A 21,253-nucleotide genomic window follows, 5' to 3' on the forward strand; every position below is an offset into this window, starting at 1 on the left:
GTTGCAAGATTTGCCTTTCGACAAATTCTACCGCATGCGATTTTCTTTCTTCTTTACATTGAGTCTCTTAACTGTTTTTTTAAGGTTATGGTGAGGACACTTCTTTAAAAAGAGATGCAACCAGTTGACGTTCGACAAGGCAGAGCGCCTTAGGAAAGCTGGGCTGATACATCTATTGAATATCCCATATGCCAAGTGGCAGAGTATTTCTATGGACTTTAGTGTTGGTTTGCCAAATACTAGTCATGGCAATGATGCCTTTTGGGTTGTGGTTGATCGACCCATAATAATGGCAAAGTTTATACCAACAAAGTTGACAATAAAAGGCCATGAGTAGGCAGTTGTATTTGTTGATCAACTTTATAAGCTATATGATTTGCCAGAGGATATCGTCAGTGATCGGGATACCAAGTTCACTCGGCGATTTTGGTGAGATGTCTTTGCTCACCTTCGGACGAAATTAAGTATGTCATCCTGAGTCCGACGGACAAAGTGAAAGGATAAATCAGACTTTGGAAGACATGTTGAGGGCTGTAACAGACTTGGACACCCCAAGTCAGAAATCTGGCACGACACATGAGAGAATCACTTTAAACACTTCACAACTTTATCACACTTTAAAGAAATAGAGTCGACACGGCCCGACGTAGTTCCGTGCCCAGAGGTATTGGGCTTAAAATTTGGTGCCCCTTTCGGTATTTATTTTTATATTAATGCTGGAGCAAAGTACAATTCCCGCGGGCCTTCTCTGCTCAGATGCTCGTCATCAAAAAATAGAGTTGACAAGGCCCCGGAACTACACGGAGCCATGTCAACTCTATTTTGTGCTTACGAGCATCTGAGCAGAGAAGGCCTGTGGGAATTGTACTTTGCTTCATCATTAATATAAAAATAAATACCGAAAGGGGCGCCAGATTTTGCGGCCAATACATCTGGGCCCAGAACTACGCCGAACCATGTTGACTCTGTTTTAAAAGTGTGATAAAATTGTGAAGTATTTTAAGGGATTCTCTCGTGTGCCGTGTCAGATTTTAGACTTGGGCTGTCCAAGTCTGTTACAACTGAAAAAGGCGCCAGATTTTGGGCCAATACCTCTGGGCACGGAACTACGCCGGGCCATGTCGACTCTGTTTTAAAAGTGTGATAAAATTGTGAAGTATTTTAAGTGATTCTCGAGTGTCGTGTCAGATTTTCGACTTGGGGTATCCAAGTCTGTTACAAGGGCTTATGTCTCTCATAGGCAGTCTAATTGGGAAGATACAATTAGAGTTTGCCTACAATAGTAGCAAGCATTCTGCTACTCAATTTAACCCATTCATGCTGATGTATGAATTTGAGCCTACATTCCCTATTGCTATTGGCTAAGAGAAAGTCACAGATTGCCAAGCTCGAGAGAAAGTCAAAGATTGCCTAGCTCCAGATTTCTTGTATGATATGGAGGAAATGCTCGAATTGCTAAGGATAGTATGAGGATAGCTCGTGGTCGAATTACTACTTATGCTAATCAAAGGAGGTCTCCAAGGACTCTAGATGTGGGACAATGGGTCTGTTTGAAGATACCCAAAGATTACAAGACCGTGTGAACTGGAAGCATTGTAAGCTTTCAACTATATATTTGTGGTCCATTCTTGATTTCAAAGAAAATTGGCCAAGTTGCGTATAAATTGGCTCTTCCTTTGGATGTTAGTGTACATCCACTATTTTGTAATGGAATTGGCCTATTAACTTGAGAGTAGCGGAAATTAATGAGGGTACTTTTGAGAAATTACTTTGTGAGCATAGCGGGTGATCATAATTGAAGATAGTAACATAAACATAGCAATTAGTTAACTTGGCATGAACAATACTTTTGCAAGAGAGAGAATTTAGAGAACATGACAACAGTTGAGGACCGGATTGATGTGGAGCCGGTCCCCCCTCCAATAGGTATTTGTATTATGATTTCTCCCATCAAAGAGACTTGTTACAATACAATCTTTGTGTTCCTTGTGACCTAGGTGATGCAATGAAGATGGAAAGCTTCATGCATCACGAGCATAACATAAACTTTGAAGAAAGCATTAACTATTCCAAGCCTCAGTCCCAACACCTCAAACACCTTCGAAGGTGGAGAGAGCTAGCAGGGAATGAGGTTAGGGAAGAGGAAGAAGAAACATTTCATAGGAGAAAGAATTAGTTCCTCACTTATCATCACTCTTCTTGCTAGCATACATAATAGCTTAGTAGTGAAGATGGAAAGCTTAAGCATCGAAGCATGGCGCTTGGTTGGATTTGCACTCCGTAGCCAAGAGTGTTGGTGTAGGCTCTCAACCTCTCTACTTTCTTGGAGAAGGAGAGGGAGCTCTTGCACTTTGCACTTCACACAATAAGAGTGTGTGTGAGTGTGTGTGGGAGAGTGTACCCCCTAAGCAAGCCCCCTACTAGCTTTGGTCGACCCCCCCTTGTAGCTCATGCTTGAAGCTCATTGGACCCCTCCAGGCCTACCCAATCATAAGCAGGAGTCATAGCAAGCATCAATGGTAGTCTTGGGACAAGTGTCCCCCTTTCCCCTTTGAGAGACAGGACTTGATAAATGCTAAAACAATTAATTAAATCTTCTAAATTATCATTGAACCCCTAGGGTGGCCAATCAATAGGCTTCAGGCACACCATGAGGGCAACATGAGGAGGAGCTTGACAAGTGTCCCTATTGCTTTCTTTGTACTAGGCATGCCTTGTGTGAGTGTGTGTGTTCTCTCTCATCTCCCATCATGTAGGGCTCGCCCCCTCCTTGTAGGTATTGGCATTGACTTTTGCACACCTCAAGCCACTCAACCATGGGCCTCGTTCTCACCACAAGCTTGGCCCTTAAGCCCCTCAAGCTTGGGCTGGGTTCTTACTTCAAGTACAACCCTAGCATCACAAGCATGACAAGCATCTCAATCATCAAGCATCTCAAGCATCTCAGTCATTAGGCACCTTAAGCATCTCAAGCACCTTAGTCATCAAGCACGACAAGCCTCTCAAGCACCTTAAGCTCTGGCTGGGTTCCCATCTCAAGCTCAGCCCTAGCTTACCTAAGGTCAAAGGACTTTTACACTAATTATTGGATGTCTTCAATGAAGCTAACCCTAAGGTCTTATGCTCTATTGGGGAGCCTTTCTCTTTGATAGACCATCTCTCATTTGGGCCCGTTTACCATTGGCCCCGTGTTGAGATAGATCTATAAACACCCGTTTATATCTTAACCCTTGTTCCCGTTTGTTCTCCCACATTAAATGATTAGTTTAATATGAGAAAATCATTTGGGTTGGTTAGACGTTACCTCTCTCTTGAAATCATAGTCGTTGTCGACTATGAGGTAGACGAGATAAAGCCTTAATCATTAGTCAATCTTTCTTAGCGGGTAAAGGATCCCTTTCTACCCTACGACATCTTTCTAAGATAGATGACTAATCCATTTGGTGCTTGGCAGACATAGCTGCCGCAAGTATGTCTGCTCTTTAGTCCATTTCATTCTCTCAAAGTAGAGTGACAAATTCTACTTGGTGTTTGAGAGACGTCGTTATCACAAACATGATTCTAAGCATGCATACTATTTAAATTTGTGCAGAATTAAAAAGAGAACTAGTCTTGTAAGACAAAAACATGGGTCATTCAAAAGAAATTTGTACATTTGCTTACTCTAATGTAGCATTGTAAGCATTGACAAGGTTCATACTTTCCTTAAGCTGTATTCCTTCCATCCATCTAGCATCTTCAAAAGGATAATTTTTGAACTTAATAAGATACCGTCGGATAATCTTACCATGTCGTAGTACCTTGTCTTCATGCCGAAGGATAGCTTCCGCTTGTAGCACCTCTTCTTGGTCTTCAACTTCGGGAGGGTCTTCAATAATTGGTTCACTTGGTGGCTCTCCTTTGTAAGGCTTCAATAGGCTCACATGAAAAGCATTGTGTATGAGCCAATGGCTGGGTAACTTGAGTTGGTTAGCCGTCTTATTAATAGGTTTCAAGATTTGGAAAGGACCATAGTATTTTCTTGCTAGCTTAACATAATACTTTTGATGACCCGCAAGATTTTTGCCCGTCGTTTGCCTCAATCGAGCCTTAGGAAACTTAAGTAAGACCCAATCATTTTCTTTGAACGTTAAGGCCCTTTTGTGCTTGTCAGCAACAGCTTTTTGCCTTTGTTGAGAGATGGATATAGCCTCTTTAATCTTTTGAAAAGATTCTTGTAGGTCACGGCTATACTCATCGCTAGCGAAGATCTTTCAATGTACTTTGAGTAGCAAGGGACTTTTAGGTCTTCCCTCAATGATCTCAAAAGGTGCTTTTCCCGTAGAAGTATGTACAGTATTATTGTAGGCATACTCTACAAGAGGTAAGTACTTTTCTCATTGTGAACGTTGATCTACTTTGGTAACATAAGTCTTGAGTAGATCGAGTATCGTAAGATTGACTATCTCACTTTGGCCATCCGTTTGTGGGTGATAGGCCGAAGAGAAATTGAATCTTGTTCCTAGATTTTCAAAGAGATCTTTCCAGAAATTACTGGTCATTCTAGGATCTCTATCTGACACGATGGATGTTGGAAATCCATGGTGTTTGAAAATCTGTGATATGAAGAGAGTTGCCATTTGATGTGTCTTAATAGTCTTTTTGACAGGAATAAAGTGTGCTTTCTTGCTAAACCTGTCGACTATTGTCCATATTCCCGTATTACCATGGATAGACTTGGGTAATCTAAAGATAAAATCCATGGATATACTCTCCCATGGTGAATTTGGGATAGGCAATGGTTGGAGTACTCTAGGTTGCTTCCCTCTATCATACTCGGTCTTTTGGCATACTGCGTATTTTGAAACATACTCTTGTATGTCCACTTTCATGGTAGGCTAATAGAAATACATCTCTACTCCTCGAAGAGTAGGTTGAATATCTCTATGCACCGTATAGGGAGGAGCATGGGATTCATACATAACTTTCTCACGAAGAGAATGGGTAATACATAGCCTATTGCCGTGGAGAAGATAACCATTCTGCAAGGTGAATGGTTCCTCTTTCTTTCCCAAAGCAAGGGCTGACATTATGTCTCTAAAGTCAGGGTCAGTAGCATACTCATCTATTATAGAGGATAGAAGAGGATAGATCATTGTGAGTAGCTATAGACACTGTATTAACTTTTGGTCACTGTGAAAGTGCGTCGGCCGCTTGATTGTGCTTACGAGCAATATGGAAATTAAATTACAAAAGAAAATTTTCCCACCTCTTTGTTTGTCGGAAATCTTGGTTTGCGTCATGAAATATTTGAGACTTTGGTGCTCGGTTCGTAGAATAAATGGAGTTCCCAATAAATAGTGCTTCCATGTGTCTAGGGCATGTAGAACAGCTAAAAGCTCTTTCTCATAAATGCCCAAGACTTGTTCATCCGTATTGACCCTTCGGCTCTCATATGCTATGGCATGCCCTTCTTGAAGCAAAACTGCTCAAGGCAATCACCACAAGCATCACATTGGACCTCAAATGGCTTTGAGAGATCCAGAAGCGTAAGGACTGGTTGGGAGGTAAGCTTTTATTTGAGCTTATCAAAAGCATTTTACTTCTTAGCAGTCCATACATACTTAACGTTCTTCTTATTTAAGTCATGTAGTGGTCTTGCTATTTGAGAGAATTTTGCTATGAAGCGTCTATAGCATGCGCACATACCAACGAAGCTTCTTAGCTCATGTAGATTCCTTGGATTAGGCCATGCTTTTTACTACCTCTAACTTCGATGGATCCATACGGATACCATCTTGAGAGATAATATGACCTAAGTATTGAATCTCTTGGAGGAAAAATTCTCTTTTGGTTGAGAAAAAGCTTGTTCTCCCTCAATGCTTGAAAAATCACTTGGAGATGCTGCTTGTGTTTCTCCAAAGACTTGGAGTAGATGATGATATCATTAAAGAACACTCCAGTGAATTTGCGGTAGGGCCTCTAGATTTTCTCCATTAGACGATTGAACGTAGCTGGTGCATTAGTCAAGCCAAAAGGCATGACTAGATATTCATAAAGACCAAATGTTGTGCGAAACGCGGTCTTTAGGATATCGTCATCCACTATCCTTATTTAATGATAGCCACTTTTAAGGTCAATCCTACTGAAGTAGGTAGAGCCTTGTAGCTTGTCAAACAAATCTTCTACTCGAGGCATGGGAAATTTGTTTTTGATAGTGATATGGTTTAGTGCTCGATAGTCCACACACATACGGTATGTACCATCTTTCTTTTGCACTAAAAGGACTGGAGAACAAAAGGGAGAGGAACTAGGCCTCACCATCCCTTTGTTTACCAATTGCCTCATGATCTTCTCTTGTTGAGCTTGAGAGACTTGATAAGGACGCTTGTTAGGTAGTGAGCTTCTTGGAAGGAGCTCAATTTGATGGTCATCATCCCCTCTTTTTTGAGGTAAGTCCATAGGGATGAACACATCTTGGAATCCTTATAGAAAATTAGACAAGTCTAACTCTTCTTGATTCCTATCATTTACATTTGATGAAACATTAGGATCTTTTAGAGACTCTTTGACAAAAATCATGTACGCAGAAATTGAGCTCTTCATTGATTTATCAAAAGCAGGAGGATTTACAAGTGGAATAGTGCGACCACGCTCACTAGCATCTATATACATGTTCTTTTCCGTGTAGGTGAAGTAGATTCTCCTTTCAGGGAACTTCATATTGGCAACCATGCGATCAAACCATGGTGCCCCTAGGATAGCATCCTCATGGTGGAGAGGAGAGATGAAAAAGTTTGCTCTGTCGACATAGCTTTGGATATAAAGCCTCAACTTCCCAATCAAGGGAGTAACGGAGGCTTGCTGTCCTTTGAAAGCTGCGTCGGCCGTTACAATATCTCCCATCTCAAAATCTTGAATGTCCAACTTGGTGGCCAACTCCGTTGATATGAAGTTGTGAGTAGAGCCAGGGTCAAACAAGATGAAGGCATCATGCTCCCTTACCTTTCCCCAAGCATAGGAGAGAGATTATCCTTTGCAATGAACATCCTCTTTTGTAGCTTTGATGGTGAAAGCCCTAGGAGTCTCATCGCGAGGATTTTTCTTGGGGCAAGAACGATAGCCATGTCCTTGCTCCCCACACTTGAAACACTTATGGTCCTTGCGAAAAGCTTCAAGCTCTTCAGGAGAGAGTTTGTTTTTGCCTTTGTAAACTCCCTTCTCGTTGGACCGATTGTTGTTGTTGTTGTTGGAAGGGCCTCGAGAAGAATTTTGAGCATCGGTTTTCCCCTTTGCATCATTTTTGTCTTTGTTTTCCATGGGCTTGACATTTCGTCTAGCCCCTTGATGGAAATTGATGCATGAAGCAACCATGGTGTGATGGATTACTTCGGTGATAGAACCAAGCCGTTGAGTGTGGATGTATTCAGCCATCTCTTCAGGTAATCCCGCACAAAATTATTGCTTTTGCTCGGCAAAGTCTATCTTTTAAAAGACAGTAGCCTTGAGATGTAAATCCCAAAACTTGTCTACATACTTATGGATAGACTCATGAGAGAGAAGCTTCAGGCTGCACCATTCGGTGAGCACTTTGTCCTTTGCATCACTTGCAAGGAATTGCTTCATGATGGAAACTCGTAGAGTTTTCCATGTCTTTCGGGCTTCGTCGTTGCCACGAAGGCTAGCCCACCATTGACGAGCTGTTTTTTGGAAGTGCATAGCTACATGGCGTAGCTTGGAGGACTCTGTGAAGCTCTCGTCTCCGAAGGTCGCATCAAATTGCTGGATGAAGGCCAACACTTTGTCGGTAGCACCAAAGGTGCCATCATAGGTGAGAAAAGAGATACTCTTTCCTCCCTCCTTGAACTTCTTTAGCTTTTGCGACCTTCACCATGCAGGGTATGATTTGCGATGTTCTACCCTCTTGTATTCTCTAGGAGAATAGCCATAGCTTTCGTCGGAAGAGGAGGAAGGTGAAAAGAAGGAGAAGAGGGTGACCTCTTTCTAGCCCTTTTCTTCCTTTGTTTCCTCTTGGGAGGAGTGGGCGATCGTCTAGAGCGCCGTCTTCGTGGAGCCACATCTTTAGAGGAACTTAAAGTTTCATTGCTTTCTTGCTCTTTGGATTCCTCCTCTCGAATGGGAGAGAGAGTCATTGTTAAGTCCAACGCCCCCGAGGTGTGCACCATATCCCACATACCCTAATATAATTAACAAAATCAACCATTTATAGGCTGCTTAAGGACCTCTCTTCTTAAGCAAGAAAAGAGAAACCAAATGCTTTGATACCAATGTAATGGAAGTGGCCTGTTAACTCGAGGGTAGCGGAAATTAATGAGAGTACTTTTGAGAAATTACTTTGTGAGCATAGCGGGTGATCATAATTGAAGATAGCAACATAAACATAGCAATTAGTTAACTTGGCATGAACAATACTTTTGCAAGAGAGAGAATTTAAAGAACATGACAATAGTTGAGGACCGGATTTATGTGGAACCGGTCCCCCCTCCAATAGGCATTTGTATTATGATTTCTCCCTATCAAGAGAGACTTGTTACAACACAATCTTTGCGTTCCTTGTGACCTAGGTGATGTAGTGAAGATGGAAAGCTTCATGCATCACGAGCATAATATAAACTTTGAAGAAAGCATTAACTATCCCAAGCCTCAGTCCCAAGACCTCAAACACATTCGAAGGTGGAGAGAGCTAGCAGGGAATGAGGGTAGGGAAGAGGGAGAAGAAACATTTTATAGGAGAAAGAATTAATTCCTCACTTATCATCACTCTTCTTGCTAGCATACATAATAGCATAGTAATTAAGATGGAGAAGATGGCAAGCTTAAGCATTGAAGCATGGCTCTTGGTTGGATTTGCCCTCCGTAGCCAAGAGTGTTGGTGTAGGCTCTCAACCTCTCTACTTGCACTTTGCACTTCACACAATGAGAGTGTGTGTGAATGTGTGTGGGAGAGTATACCCCCTAAGCAAGCCCCCTACTAGCTTTGGACGACCCCCCTATGTAGCTCATGCTTGAAGCTCATTGGACCCCTCCAGGCCTAGCCAATGATAAGCAGGAGTCATAGCAAGCAACAAGGGTAGTCTTGGGACAAGTGTGGACCTGTCACAAAGTGATGACGTTGCGGACAACAGAAACAGAAAACCCTAATTTCTGCGAGAAACCCTAAAATTCTTGCAAACCCTAATTTTTGCCAAAAACCCTAATTTCCAGAAATCGTGGAGGCAAATTTTCTTTATTTTTTTAAATTTTTTATTTTTAATGATGAGCGACGTAAATCCTAGTTTTTTGTTACGTAAGGATTTTGGATGAGAGAAAGTTGAATTGCTTTATTTTAACTCTCATATTGAGAGAGAGAGAATTTGATTTTGCTTTCAAGGTTTTGGGGCTCTGCTTTTGGGCATCCCTTGTAACCTTTAAATTAGTGGTGAGGGCCTCACTTCTCAGAGCATCTGCACGCAGAGTCTGAGAGTGAATCTCGAGCCACTCTCTTGTACTCTGAATTGATTAATACAAAAAGAAATACCGAAAGGGGCGCCAGTCTCTGGGGCCAATATCTCTAGGCACGAAGCTCTGCCGGGCCAGTGCAAATCTATTGTGATCTGTGAATTGTTTTGAAGTGGTTATTTGGTGTTGTCGCGATTGATTCTTGACTTGGAGTGTCCAAGTCTGTTATAGTGGTATCAGAGCACGTCCGATTTCTCTTCTACGGGAAATCGGATCCCCAATTTTTTTTCCGCAGCACTTATGGCTTCACGCAAGGATTAGTCGACTCCCTCTGCATCTGGAGATGCGGGCAGGGATCACAACGAAGATTCCAGCTTCTGATAGTTCTTCTAGCTCTTCAGATTCGAGCGAAGAAGACAGAAAAGTAAAAAGCGAAGCAAGAAACAAAGCTTCGGAAAGGGCAAGAAAAAGGCAAAGAAGACTAAATCTCGCCCAGAGACTGACAGTTCTACTGAGGACTCGTCTACAGACAGCTCAGATTCTGATGATGGAAACTTCTATGCGAACAAGAGGAATTTTTACAAAGCCAACCAGTATGAATTTCTCGAAGATAAAAGCAAGAAAGTCCAAGAGTTTAAGGAAGGTGGCCACTCGATCAAGTTTGATACTTTTTCAGGATACTCAGATGCTTTGAAGGCTTTGTCTTTTATACAGCAGTTTGACATTGCTTTCGCGGGAGCACGCTATTCAGAGCACTCCAAGATTCAGACAGTTGCCTCTTACCGTAAGGGAAATGCTCGTACTTGGTGGTCCACGCTTCTTTTAAACAAGACTGTGTCAGTTAAATGGCTGAAATTTAAAAATCTTTTTATTTCTTCTTGGTTGACGCAAGAATATGAACGAGATATACGAGCTGCTTGGAACCATCTTCGGATGACCAAGAAAGATACAATCAATGCTTATTGTGAAAGATTCTGGAGCTCTTTTCTACCCGCCTCTTCATTCAAGAAGATCTCGTTCAGAGAACAGATTGAGCGGTTCACCTTGGGTCTACCTACAGAGGTCCGAGATCACTACTTGGAACAGAAGTCAGCTTCTATTCAAGAGTTGATGAGTCATGCGAAGCGGGGCTTTGCCATTCACTCTGGAAGTCTGACCTACCCCACAGATGAGGCCATGACACAACGAGCCGAACAGACTTCTGGGAATGGAAGTAGAAAGAAAAAGAGCAACCCAGAGAAAAAGGATGCACGACCCAAGCTTACTCCCGAGGAGAGAGCTCGCTTCATCAGTGAGGGGAAGTGCTTTGGATGCGGGGAACAGGGACATATCTCCGGGAAGTGCCCTAAAAAGGCACAGAAAGAACAGAATGATAAAGACGAAGACAGGCCTGAGAGTTCGAGAGCAGCGGAGGAACGTGGCAGAAAAGGCAGATAGAAAAGCAGAACTGGTACCACATGGCGTGGGACCTGCACCGAATCTAATGAATGAAAGTACAAACTTTGCCGCTTTTGGGACAAAGTGAAGGATCGGGAAGCTCTTTTTAAGGAGCCAAGGTCAACTTCTTTTCACTTGGAATTGGCGGCTCGATTTGGAATTACGCGCGACAGACTGACGCCACAGGCGGAGGTAGCTCGACTGGCACCCGGATGGGATGTTGCCATTACACCGAGCATTGGCAAACTTTGTTTGCAATGAGGGGTGTGTTGAGGGCACGCGAGTGACGTTCTACTCAAGATCCCTTGGTACCACAAGAGCTACGCCGTGGTTGACTATCGGGCCGAGAAAGCGACTTTGATAAATGAAGGGCTTAGAGATTGTACTTGATGAACTTCAGTTTCTTACTCATTCTTTTGGGAGAGAACTGAACGATGGATAAAGGTTGAATATGTTTTGACCTGATCAAAAGAACGCCAAGATTTTTCTCCACACTCATGCCGATTGCTTTTCAGAGGGCCTGAAGATCAAACCATTGATCTAATACCTGGAAGCACGCCACTGAACCGGCCACCTTACTGTGTGAGCCGAGCACAGAATGAAAAGATTATGAACCCAATTAAAGACCTCTTGGAAAAGGGTCTTGTCCAGCATAGTACTTCATCGTATTGCTCTCCACTGTTGTTGGATTTGAAGAAAGATGGATCTTGGAGAATGTGTATCAATTATAGCGCTCTCAACGAAATCACCATCAAGAACAGATTTTTGATTCCTAGGATCGATGATATACTCGACAAGTTACAGGGATCCTCGTGCTTTAGCAGGATTGACTTGAAGAGTGGATATCATCAGATCCGAATCGTGCCAGGAGACGTCTACAAGACAGCCTTTTGGACGACTTTTGGGTTATTTGAGGTTTTGGTGATGCCTGATGGCTTAACCAATGCTCTTGCGACATTTAACCGGATGATGGACAGGATTTTTCAAGAGTACAGGCTATTTGTTGGCACTTTATTTGATGATATCGTTGTTTTCTCCAAGAGAACAGAGAGATCATATGCTTCAGAGAACATTTTTTTTGGGACACTTGTCTCAGCAACAGGAGTGCAAATGGATCCGGCCAAGATAGACACTATCTGTGATTGGCCCGATTTGAAGAATGTCCATGAAGTTGAAAGCTTCTTGCGACTGTGTTCGTACTACAGATGGTTCATTTGAAAGTTTGCAGAGGTTGCTTCCCCTTTGCATATCTTGATACAGAAAGGAGTCCCTTTCTCGTGGGGATCCACAAAGGTGACTGCCTTTCAGACATTGAAAGAGAAATTGACTACAAGACCAGATTTGACTTTGCCGGACTTGCAAAAGTCATTTGAGGTATTTTGTGATGCTTATGGTCGTAGTCTGGGTGCGGTCTTGATGCAAGAAGGCCATGTCATTGCTTACGAGAGCCGATTGTTCTCTAGGCAGAAGATGACAGCACAGATTTATGAGGAAGAGCTTTTGGTGGTTATCCATGCTCTTACTCAGTGGCGGCATTACCTACTCGGAGCAGATTTAACTGTCTTTACAGACCATCAAAGTTTGCGCTACTTCTTGCCACAGAAGTAGCTTTCGGAAAAGCAGATGCGGTGGGCGAACATCTTGTCACAGTTTCACTTCCAGATTGTCCATGTGCAGGGACAAAAGAATGTGGTGACAGATACTTTGTCTCGGAAGCCGTTGGTTCTGGCATATTTCCGCGATACATCATAGGAGCTTCGAGGATATGGTCGATTAGTATGCCACAGATACAGATTTTGCAGATATTTTCACATGGATACAGGATGGGGAGACAGTAGCTGGATACTCCCTTCGGGAAGGCTACTTGATGAGAAAGACTATGTTGTGCGTTACCCAGCCGTTGCGGGAAAAGGTTATGACTGAAATCCACTGTCCACCTCACCGCAGCATTGCTACCACCATGAAGGGGTAGAGAGATACTTCTTTTGGCCGAGACTCAAAAAGGATGTGGAAGAGTTTGTGCGCAGTATGCCAGAAGGTCAAGTTTGACAGGCATAAGGCACAGGAATTATTACAGCCTTTACCCATACCCACCCGCCCCTGGGAAAATATTCAAATGGATTTCATTTTTGATCTCCCGAGAACACAGAATGATCATGATGATTTTCCGATTACATGGCACGTCTGAGACGATTGTCTCCGACAGAGACCCCAGATTTATGAGTTTGTTTTGGAAGGCAATTTGGGAGAACATTGGCACGCGGTTGTAGTTCTCGTCATCGTTCCACTTGCAGACTGACGGGCAATCCGAGATTGCCAATTCAGTGGTTTTAGATTTATTGAAGTCTTGTATCTCGGATTAGAAGACTCATTGGGAAAAGACTTACCTTCGGTGGAATTTGCCTACAATAACAAGATACACTCTTCGACGGGGAAGACGCCATTTGAGATTGTTGAAAGTGCTGCGAAGGTTCCATCCTTCCTGAGCACGAAAGATTAGATATTTGAAGCGGATGAATATTCGCGAGATTTGGATACGGCTTTTGCCAAGGTTCGCGAGACTTTGCAAAAGTCTCAAGAATGACAGAAAAAGGTAGCGGATTGCCATCGTCACGACTTGAAACTGAAGGAGGATGATTGGGTGCTCTTACTTTTGAGAAGGCACGCCTAAGAAAGAAAAAGGAAAAGGAGAGGCTTTTTCCAAAGCTTAGTATGCGATACTACGGACCTTTCCAGATTACTTTAAAGATAAATGATGTCTCCTTCCGATTGAAACTGCTAGATACTTGGAGGATTCACAATGGATTGCATGTGAGTCTCTTGAAACCTGTTAAGGGTGATGTGCCTGATGATGGGGAGCCTGATGAGCAACCCGCAATGGAAGAAAACGAGGAGACCCTTGTTCCTGAACAGATTTTGGCACATACGGATACGAAGAAAGGTAAAGTCCGAAGGCGGTTCTTGGTTAAGTTCAAGAACTTTCCTGCATTTGATGAGAAGTGGATGGAGAAGGAGGACCTAGCAGATACTCCTTGGATTGTGAAACTTTACCTCGATGTTTTGGTTTAGTATAGTCTACTCCAAACGGAACCCAGAAATTCAGCTTGGCCGAAGATTTGGTGCAGTGGGATGTCGTATGATGTGATTGTCGATTTTGTACATGTGCTAGAGGTGTGTTCCTAGTACGTAGGTACTAACAGTCAGTGTCTGCTAAGACGGTTTATGGCCTTTGTTGGTTTTGCAGGCGTAATCGCGGTCGATTACAACGCTTTCAAGAGGGGGGTATGTCACAAAGTGATGACGTGGCGGACAACAGAAACCCTAAAATTCTTGCAAACCCTAATTTCTGCCAAAAGCCCTAATTTCCGAAAATCGCGGAGGTTTTTTTTTTTAATAATAATGATGAGCGCAAGGATTTTGGATGAGAGAAAGAGTTGAATTGCTTTATTTTAACTCTCATTGAGAGAGAGAGAGAATTTGCTTTTGCTTTCAAGCTTTTGGGCTTTGCTTTTGGGCATGCCTTGTAACCTTTAAATTAGTGGTGAGGGCCTCACTTCTCAGAGCATCTGGACGCAGAGTCTGAGAGTGAATCCCGAGCCACTGTCTTGTACTTTGAATTGATTAATACAAAAAGAAATATTGAAAGGGGCGCCAGTCTTTGGAGCCAATATCTCTAGGCACGGAACTCCACCGAGCCAGTGCAAATCTATTGTGATCTGTGAATTGTTAAGTGGTTATTTGGTGCTGTCGCGATTGATTCTTGAGTTGGAGTGTCCAAGTCCTGCTACAGGATCCCTTTCCCCTTTGAGAGAGAAGACTTGATAAATGCTAAAACAATTAATTAAATCTTCTAAATTATCATTGGACGCCTTGGGTGGCCAACCAATAGGCTTCAGGCACACCATGAGGGCAACGTGAGGAGGAACTTGACAAGTGTCCCTTTTGCTTTCTTTGTACTAGGCATACCTTGTGTGTGTGTGTGTGCTCTCTCTCATCCCCCCTCATGTAGGGCTCGCCCCCTCCTTGTAGAGATCGACATTGACTTTTGCACACCTCAAGCCACTCAACCTTGGGTCTAGTTCTCACCACAAGCTTGGCCCTTAAGCCCCTCAAGCTTGGGCTGGGTTCTCACCTCAAGTACAGCCCTAGCATCACAAGCATGACAAGCATCTCAATCATCAAGCACCTCAAGCATCTCAAGCATCTCAGTCATCAGGCACCTTAAGCACCTCAAGGACCTTAAGCTTGGGCCGGGTTCCCACCTCAAGCTCAACCCTAGCTTACCTAAGGTCAAAGGACTTTTACTAATTATTGGAGGTCTTCAATGAAGCTAACCCTAAGGTCTTATGCTCTATTGGTTAGCCTTGCTCTTTGATAGACCATCTCTCATTTGGGCCCCTTTACCATTGGCCCCGTGTTGAAGATAGATCTATAAGCACATGTCTATATCTTAACCCTTGTTCCCGTTTATTCTCCCACATTAAATGATCAGTGTAATATGAGAAAATCATTTGGGTTGGTTAGATATTAGATTTTGTGACAATTTTATGTCAGTCGCCTTAAAGTAAAATGAGGTGAAGCTGACACTGTAGTGCCTATCGAGGAAAATGTATGGGAAGATATCCAAACTCAGTATATTCCTCAAGGACCAGAGGCTGTTTTAGATCACTGTACCCGTCTTTTGCGCCGAAGTGCTTATGATGAGTATTTAATTAAATGGAAGGGTCAATATGAAAAGTTTGCTATTTGGGAATCAGTCAGAGCTTTGAAAGCTCAGTATCCCCATTTCATTGATGAAGGTATCAGTGGTTCTTAAGGGGGGAAGTATGTTATGTCCTACTTACAAGAGAGAGAATCTAGCCTATGACCCGTCGGGATGGGTGTCCAATGTTCGGGTGAACGTAGTGTTAACCCGACCAGTGTGGCCGGTCACTTTTATAAAAGGAGACCAAGGCCTCATTTCTAACTATAAACTCCCATAGGCAAAGTGCCAGTGGTTAGCCTGAGAGGCTAGGAGTGCACGAGGTCACCTCGAGGAGGTGAGGCAGGGTGGTATGGGACACCCAGTCTTACAGGTGCACGCATACGTCCTCGGACGTTGGCCCCAATGTGGGGGTGCTACCGGATGGTGACTATGGTCGGGTGGTTCGTCCAACGCGTGTCCATAGGCGCTCCGTGTATCTGGGAGATCCTCTCCTCGTGTTCGTTTCTCACAGGCAGTATGATTAGGAAAGGTACCTTCCACAATTAGAGTTTGTCTACAATAGTAGCAAGCATTCTGCTATTGGATTTTACCCATTCATGTTGATGTATGGATTTGAGCCTAAATCCCCTATTGCTATTGGCTTAGAGAAAGTCAAAAGATCGCCAAGCTCGAGATATCTTGTATGATATGCAAGAAATGTTCGAATTGCTAAGGATAGTATAAGGACAGCTTGTGATCGAGTTACTACTTATACTAATCAAAGGAGGTCTTTAGGGACTCTAGAGGTGGGACAATGGGTCTATCTGAAGATACCCAAAGATTCCAAGACCATGCAAACTGGAAAGCATTTTAAGCTTTCAGGTAGATATCGTGGTCCATTCTTGATCACAAAGAAAATTGGCCAAGTTGCATATAAATTGGCTCTTCCTTTGGATGTTAGTGTACATCCGGTATTTCATGTCAGCCACCTCAAAGAAAATTTGGTGAGACAGACACTGTTGTGCCTATCGAGGAAAATGTATGGGAAGATATCCAAATTGAGTATATTCCTCGAGAACCAAAGGCTGTTTTAGATCATTGTACCCATCATTTGCGTCGAAGTGCTTATGATGAGTATTTAATAAAATGGAAGCATCAATATGAAAAGTTTTCTACCTGGGAATCAGTCAGAGCTTTGAAAGCTCAGTATCCCCACTTCATTGAGAAGGATACAATTGGTTGTTAAGGGTGGAAGAATGTTATGTCCCGCTTACAAGAGAGGGGATCTAGTCTATTATGACATTGTCGTGATGGGTGTCTAGTGTCCGGGCGGACGTAGTGTGAACCCGGACAATGTGGCCAGTTACTTTTATAAAAGTAGGCCAAGGCCTCATTTCTAACTATCGACCCCCAATGGCAGAGTGCCAGTGGTTAGCCCAAGAGGCTAGGAGTGCATGAGGTCACCGCAAGGAGGTGAGGCAGGGTGGTATGGGACGCTTGGTCTTATAGGTGGCACGCCTACGTCCTCGGATGCTGCCCAACGCGGGGGGGCTGCCGGATGGTGGTTATGGTTGGGTGGTTCGTCCGCCATAGGCGGTCTGTGTAGCCGGGAGATCCTCTCTGCGTGTTGGTTTCAACATCCCCCCCCCCCCCCCCCCCCCCCTCCCCCGTTTGCTCCCTTCCATGTTGTCGTGTCCCAACTACTCTCTAGCTTCTTTACCCTATGTGATTGGCAGTTTGCCCCTAAGTCTTTCTTCAATTTTTCATCTGAGTACATTTTCTTAACGACTGTATCACATCTCACTTGGTTGTAACCTTTGGTCTCAAACGTCATTTTGGCCTTTTGAAAACGCTAGTAGTACATTTCATTTCATCTCTCTTCAGTGTTTTGGGTACATAAATCCATAGGAAATAAACAAAGTCTTTGAATATGGGGTGATGGTAACTTCTTAAGTGCTACGATAGTCATTTTCTGCTATTGATATTCTGCAGTAAATTGGAGAGACATACACCAAAAGGTTCGGCAAATGCTACGTTCAGTGTTTGAGGGAGCTTTTGCCTTGCATCCTGAAATGCACTGCTCAAGATCAAGGGCCATATATGGTGTTGATGTCTTGCTTACAGATTCGTTTGAGCCTAGGTTACTTGAGGTATGCCTGAAATTTATACCATGTCATTACTGTATCCAGACAATTCATGAAGGTGCAAGTTTTTTCCATCTTTTGCTTTCAGGTTACCTATTGTCCGGATTGTACTAGAGCATGCAAATATGATGTCATCAATGTGCTCGGCAATGGTAGCATGATTAAGGCCAGCGAGTTCTTTGATGATGTGTTTGGGTGTCTTTTTCTAAATTCTAAAAGGAACATGACTTCTCTGTGAGGGTGGACTCCTTTTTTCGTTCTGCATTATGGTAGCATCAGGGATTGAGATGGAGATGGAATCATTCTCCTTGCAGCTCACACTTCAACGATCAAACGTCTTAGCCTACCTTATTTTTGACAACTCCTTAACCAACAAAGAGAAGAGAAGAGTTTTTGAAGCTTGATGCTTGTTGTACAATTCTAAGTTGTTCTTCATTTGACACACTTCAACGATCAAACCTCTTAGCCTACCTTATTTTTTATGACTCCTTAACCAACAAAGAGAAGAGAAGAGTTTTTGAAGCTTGATGCTTGTTGTACAATTCTAAGTGATCTTCATTTGAAGTGTATTAAACCTCATTTTGATTGTGAATTACTTAAATTAATAGGCCTATATCAAGTGAAAAAAACTCGTGATTATTGTCAACTTTGCTACAATACCATAGATTAACCACTGCTGCAAATGATTTGAGTAATGTATTTTGAAGGTCTAGGATTGATCTTTTTATGGTGTGCGGGTGAGATGGTCCCTATGCCCAACTGTCACCTATCCTGGTATTTGTGTTTACTAGCTTTTAAATTACTCCAGGGTAAGTCAAGGATTTGAGGAGGAAAGCCATGAAAATTTGACCCGTTATAAAATAATGGTATGTCTTAGTGTTGTTTATCTGATAGAAAAAAAATATGTCAAAACAGCTCTCTTTGGCATGGGAGGCTTCGGGCCATTATTTCTTAGTATTTACCAGTGTGAGCAGATGCCGCCTTGATACTTATCATGGGAGGAATTGCAGGCTTTGTTGAAGTTTGTTGTTGTGTACTGTATATTTATGTGTAGCCGGTCTACAGGCATTGTACGTATACTATATGCAGTATGCAATAGGCATGCATGGTCTGGGGTGAGACCAGGCAGGCTGGATTTTACTTTGGTAAAGAGTCCCTTGGCATCCTGGCTTCCCTCTTTCCACATATCAGCTATTCAGTGGAGATCTTAGCTTGTACCTAGAGTATATCTAGTTTAGTTCTTGTCTTTTACAGATCATTACCACCATCGACTCTAGCAGTCCAGTCCATAGGAACAGTCTACACAACACACTTACCCTCCATGCTCTAGCGTCAACATCCCTATTGTAAGTGTGCTGTCAGCCACTCACTTTGTACTTGGTTCTTGCAGAGTGATGAGGTGGAGATGTGCATCCAATTGTGTCGTATCTATTGAGTTGCCACTTCATTTTGTGTTGTTTGTATATAGTCTTTGCTTTCTGCTCGCGTTATGTTATGGCACAATGATGAGAGGAAATTGGCCAAATGGCAGACTCGAGCTCGTCAACAGACTTTTGCAGATAAAGGATGTGCTTCTAAACAATTCGTCCAGCATTTGCATCACTCTAGGCAGTCTCAAGCTATACGGAGAGTTAAATTACGGTCGGGGAGTGGACCTCCACTTTCAGAGAGCTAGCACTAGCCCTACACTCTCATTATGGCAAGATTTTTGAGGCCCCTTATTCTCCCACGAGAGAAGCTCGCCAAGCGCGTCACATGTTTTTATCGCATGTTACTCCCATTCTTTCAATGCGGTAGGCCCAAGACTTGGAAGTTGTTTTCACTGAGTCGGAATTGTATGCCAGCTTGCTTGATTTGGGTCGATGGAGAGCTCCTAGTTGGGATGGTCTCTTTGTGGAAATTTTCTTGTCTTTTTAGGACTATTTGAAGTTGCCTCTATTGTTCATGGTGAATGTAGCTTGGGAGCAACAAGAATTGCCCTCCTCTTGGAAAGAAGGTTTGCTCAAGCTGATACCTAAGCATGCGTTGTGTGAAGAATTCTCTCACTGGTTGCCTATTACACTCATGTCTGTGGTATATAAAGTAATGGCAAAAATGCTTGCTAACCGAATCAAGTGCTTTTTGCATGAAGGCTTGCATCAATCTCAATACGGCTTCATTCCATGATGTCAAATTACTGACTCGCGAATGCCATCATTGGAATGGAATATGCAAAATATACTCGACAGGATATCTTGGTCATGCAGGTCGACATTGAAAAGGCATTTGATATTGTTCTTTGGGATTATATTACGGATACCATGCAACACTTGGGCTTTGGGCCTAGGCTATCCCGTGCCGTTCTTTTCTTGGTATGCACATAGCACTTCTGCGGGCTTGCTGGATGGATCTCTCACAGAATCTTGGCTTTTGGGACGGTCGGTAAGGCAGAGCTTCCCTCTGAGTGCTTTGCTTTATGCGATCGCTACTCATCCCTTGTTTATGTATTTGGATTCCTTGACTTCCATGGGTATGCTATATGGCCTGACTTTACCTTCTGGATAGCAATTTGCTAGTCAGGCTTATGCGGACGACTCTTTGTTCATGCCTCGCAATAACTATGATGATGTACAACAGATTATGCATACTCTTCACTTGTTTTGATTGGCAGCAGGTCTCAAAGTTAACTTTTGCAAATCTAAGCTATTGCCTTGAAAGAGTGTGACTTGCATAAGATATTGTGGCCTTGGGAGATTGTTCCTTCACATACTTTGGTTCGTCATTTTGGTTATCCGTTGGGTTGGAATGTATTGGCTATCCAGAGACTGGATTGGGTGATCCAATGTTTGCATTCCAAGTTGATTTATTGGAAACTGTCCACGTGGCCACTTCATGTGCGTCTCAGGATTGTCCAATGCATCCTTGTGGCTTATGTGCAGTTTTACTTGCCTTCGTTATCCTGGCCTCGGTTTGCAGTCCCTCATGTGCAATATTTTAGAGTATTTTTGGCGGACCTCGTCTAGCAAGAAGGGTCTTCGGCTTCTATCTATGGACAAGCTGTGTTCTCCCAAGCATCTTGGAGGGTTAAATATTTTGGACTTGAGACGTCATCTTTTGGCTCGGAAAGCTATGCTATTGCCAGTTTTGGTGGAGCAGCAACAACCCTGGGCTCTCATGGTCACAGATCTCTGTACGCACATTGTCACCCCATCTTTTGGTCATTGGCAACCGACTTATTGGGATGTTGTTTTTGGGAAGCTTGAAGGACACATTCCTAGATGTCCCTTTACTTCTTCTCTAATTGTTGATTGGAAGGTTGTCACTTCGCATTGGGCTTGGAATGGTCGACAATCCTTTGTGGGTAACTCCCTTCATTTTGAGAGTCTGCATTGGAGTAGGGCTTTCGCTTCGACTTTGGTTCAACGGTCTCCTCGCCAAGCGTATTTTCTTTCCTAAAAAGGGATCTATCAGGTGCATCAGGTGGTTGATGACTCGGGTTATGTTCTTTCGTTTGCTGATGTAGTGTTTCGTTTTCGGTTGGGTCTTCACTATTCTCAGATTCAAAGGATGC

General features: G+C 43.1%; 1 protein-coding gene across 1 annotated transcript in view; it reads left to right on the top strand.

Annotated features, from left to right (window-relative positions):
- Window positions 1-18,231, top strand: part of LOC147465997 (tubulin-tyrosine ligase) — a 135,137-nt gene extending 116,906 nt beyond the window's left edge. The window contains exons 14-15 of the mRNA XM_086523207.1: window positions 17,552-17,709; window positions 17,792-18,231. Coding sequence (XP_086379333.1) covers window positions 17,552-17,709; window positions 17,792-17,941 — 308 coding nt within the window. The 3' untranslated portion in view covers window positions 17,942-18,231. The remainder of the gene's footprint in view (window positions 1-17,551; window positions 17,710-17,791) is intronic.
- The last annotated feature ends 3,022 nt before the right edge of the window (window positions 18,232-21,253 follow it).

This window comes from Adiantum capillus-veneris, chromosome 1 (genome assembly GCF_014529385.1).
Source record: "Adiantum capillus-veneris isolate H3 chromosome 1, ASM1452938v2, whole genome shotgun sequence".
Lineage (NCBI taxonomy): Eukaryota > Viridiplantae > Streptophyta > Polypodiopsida > Polypodiales > Pteridaceae > Adiantum > Adiantum capillus-veneris.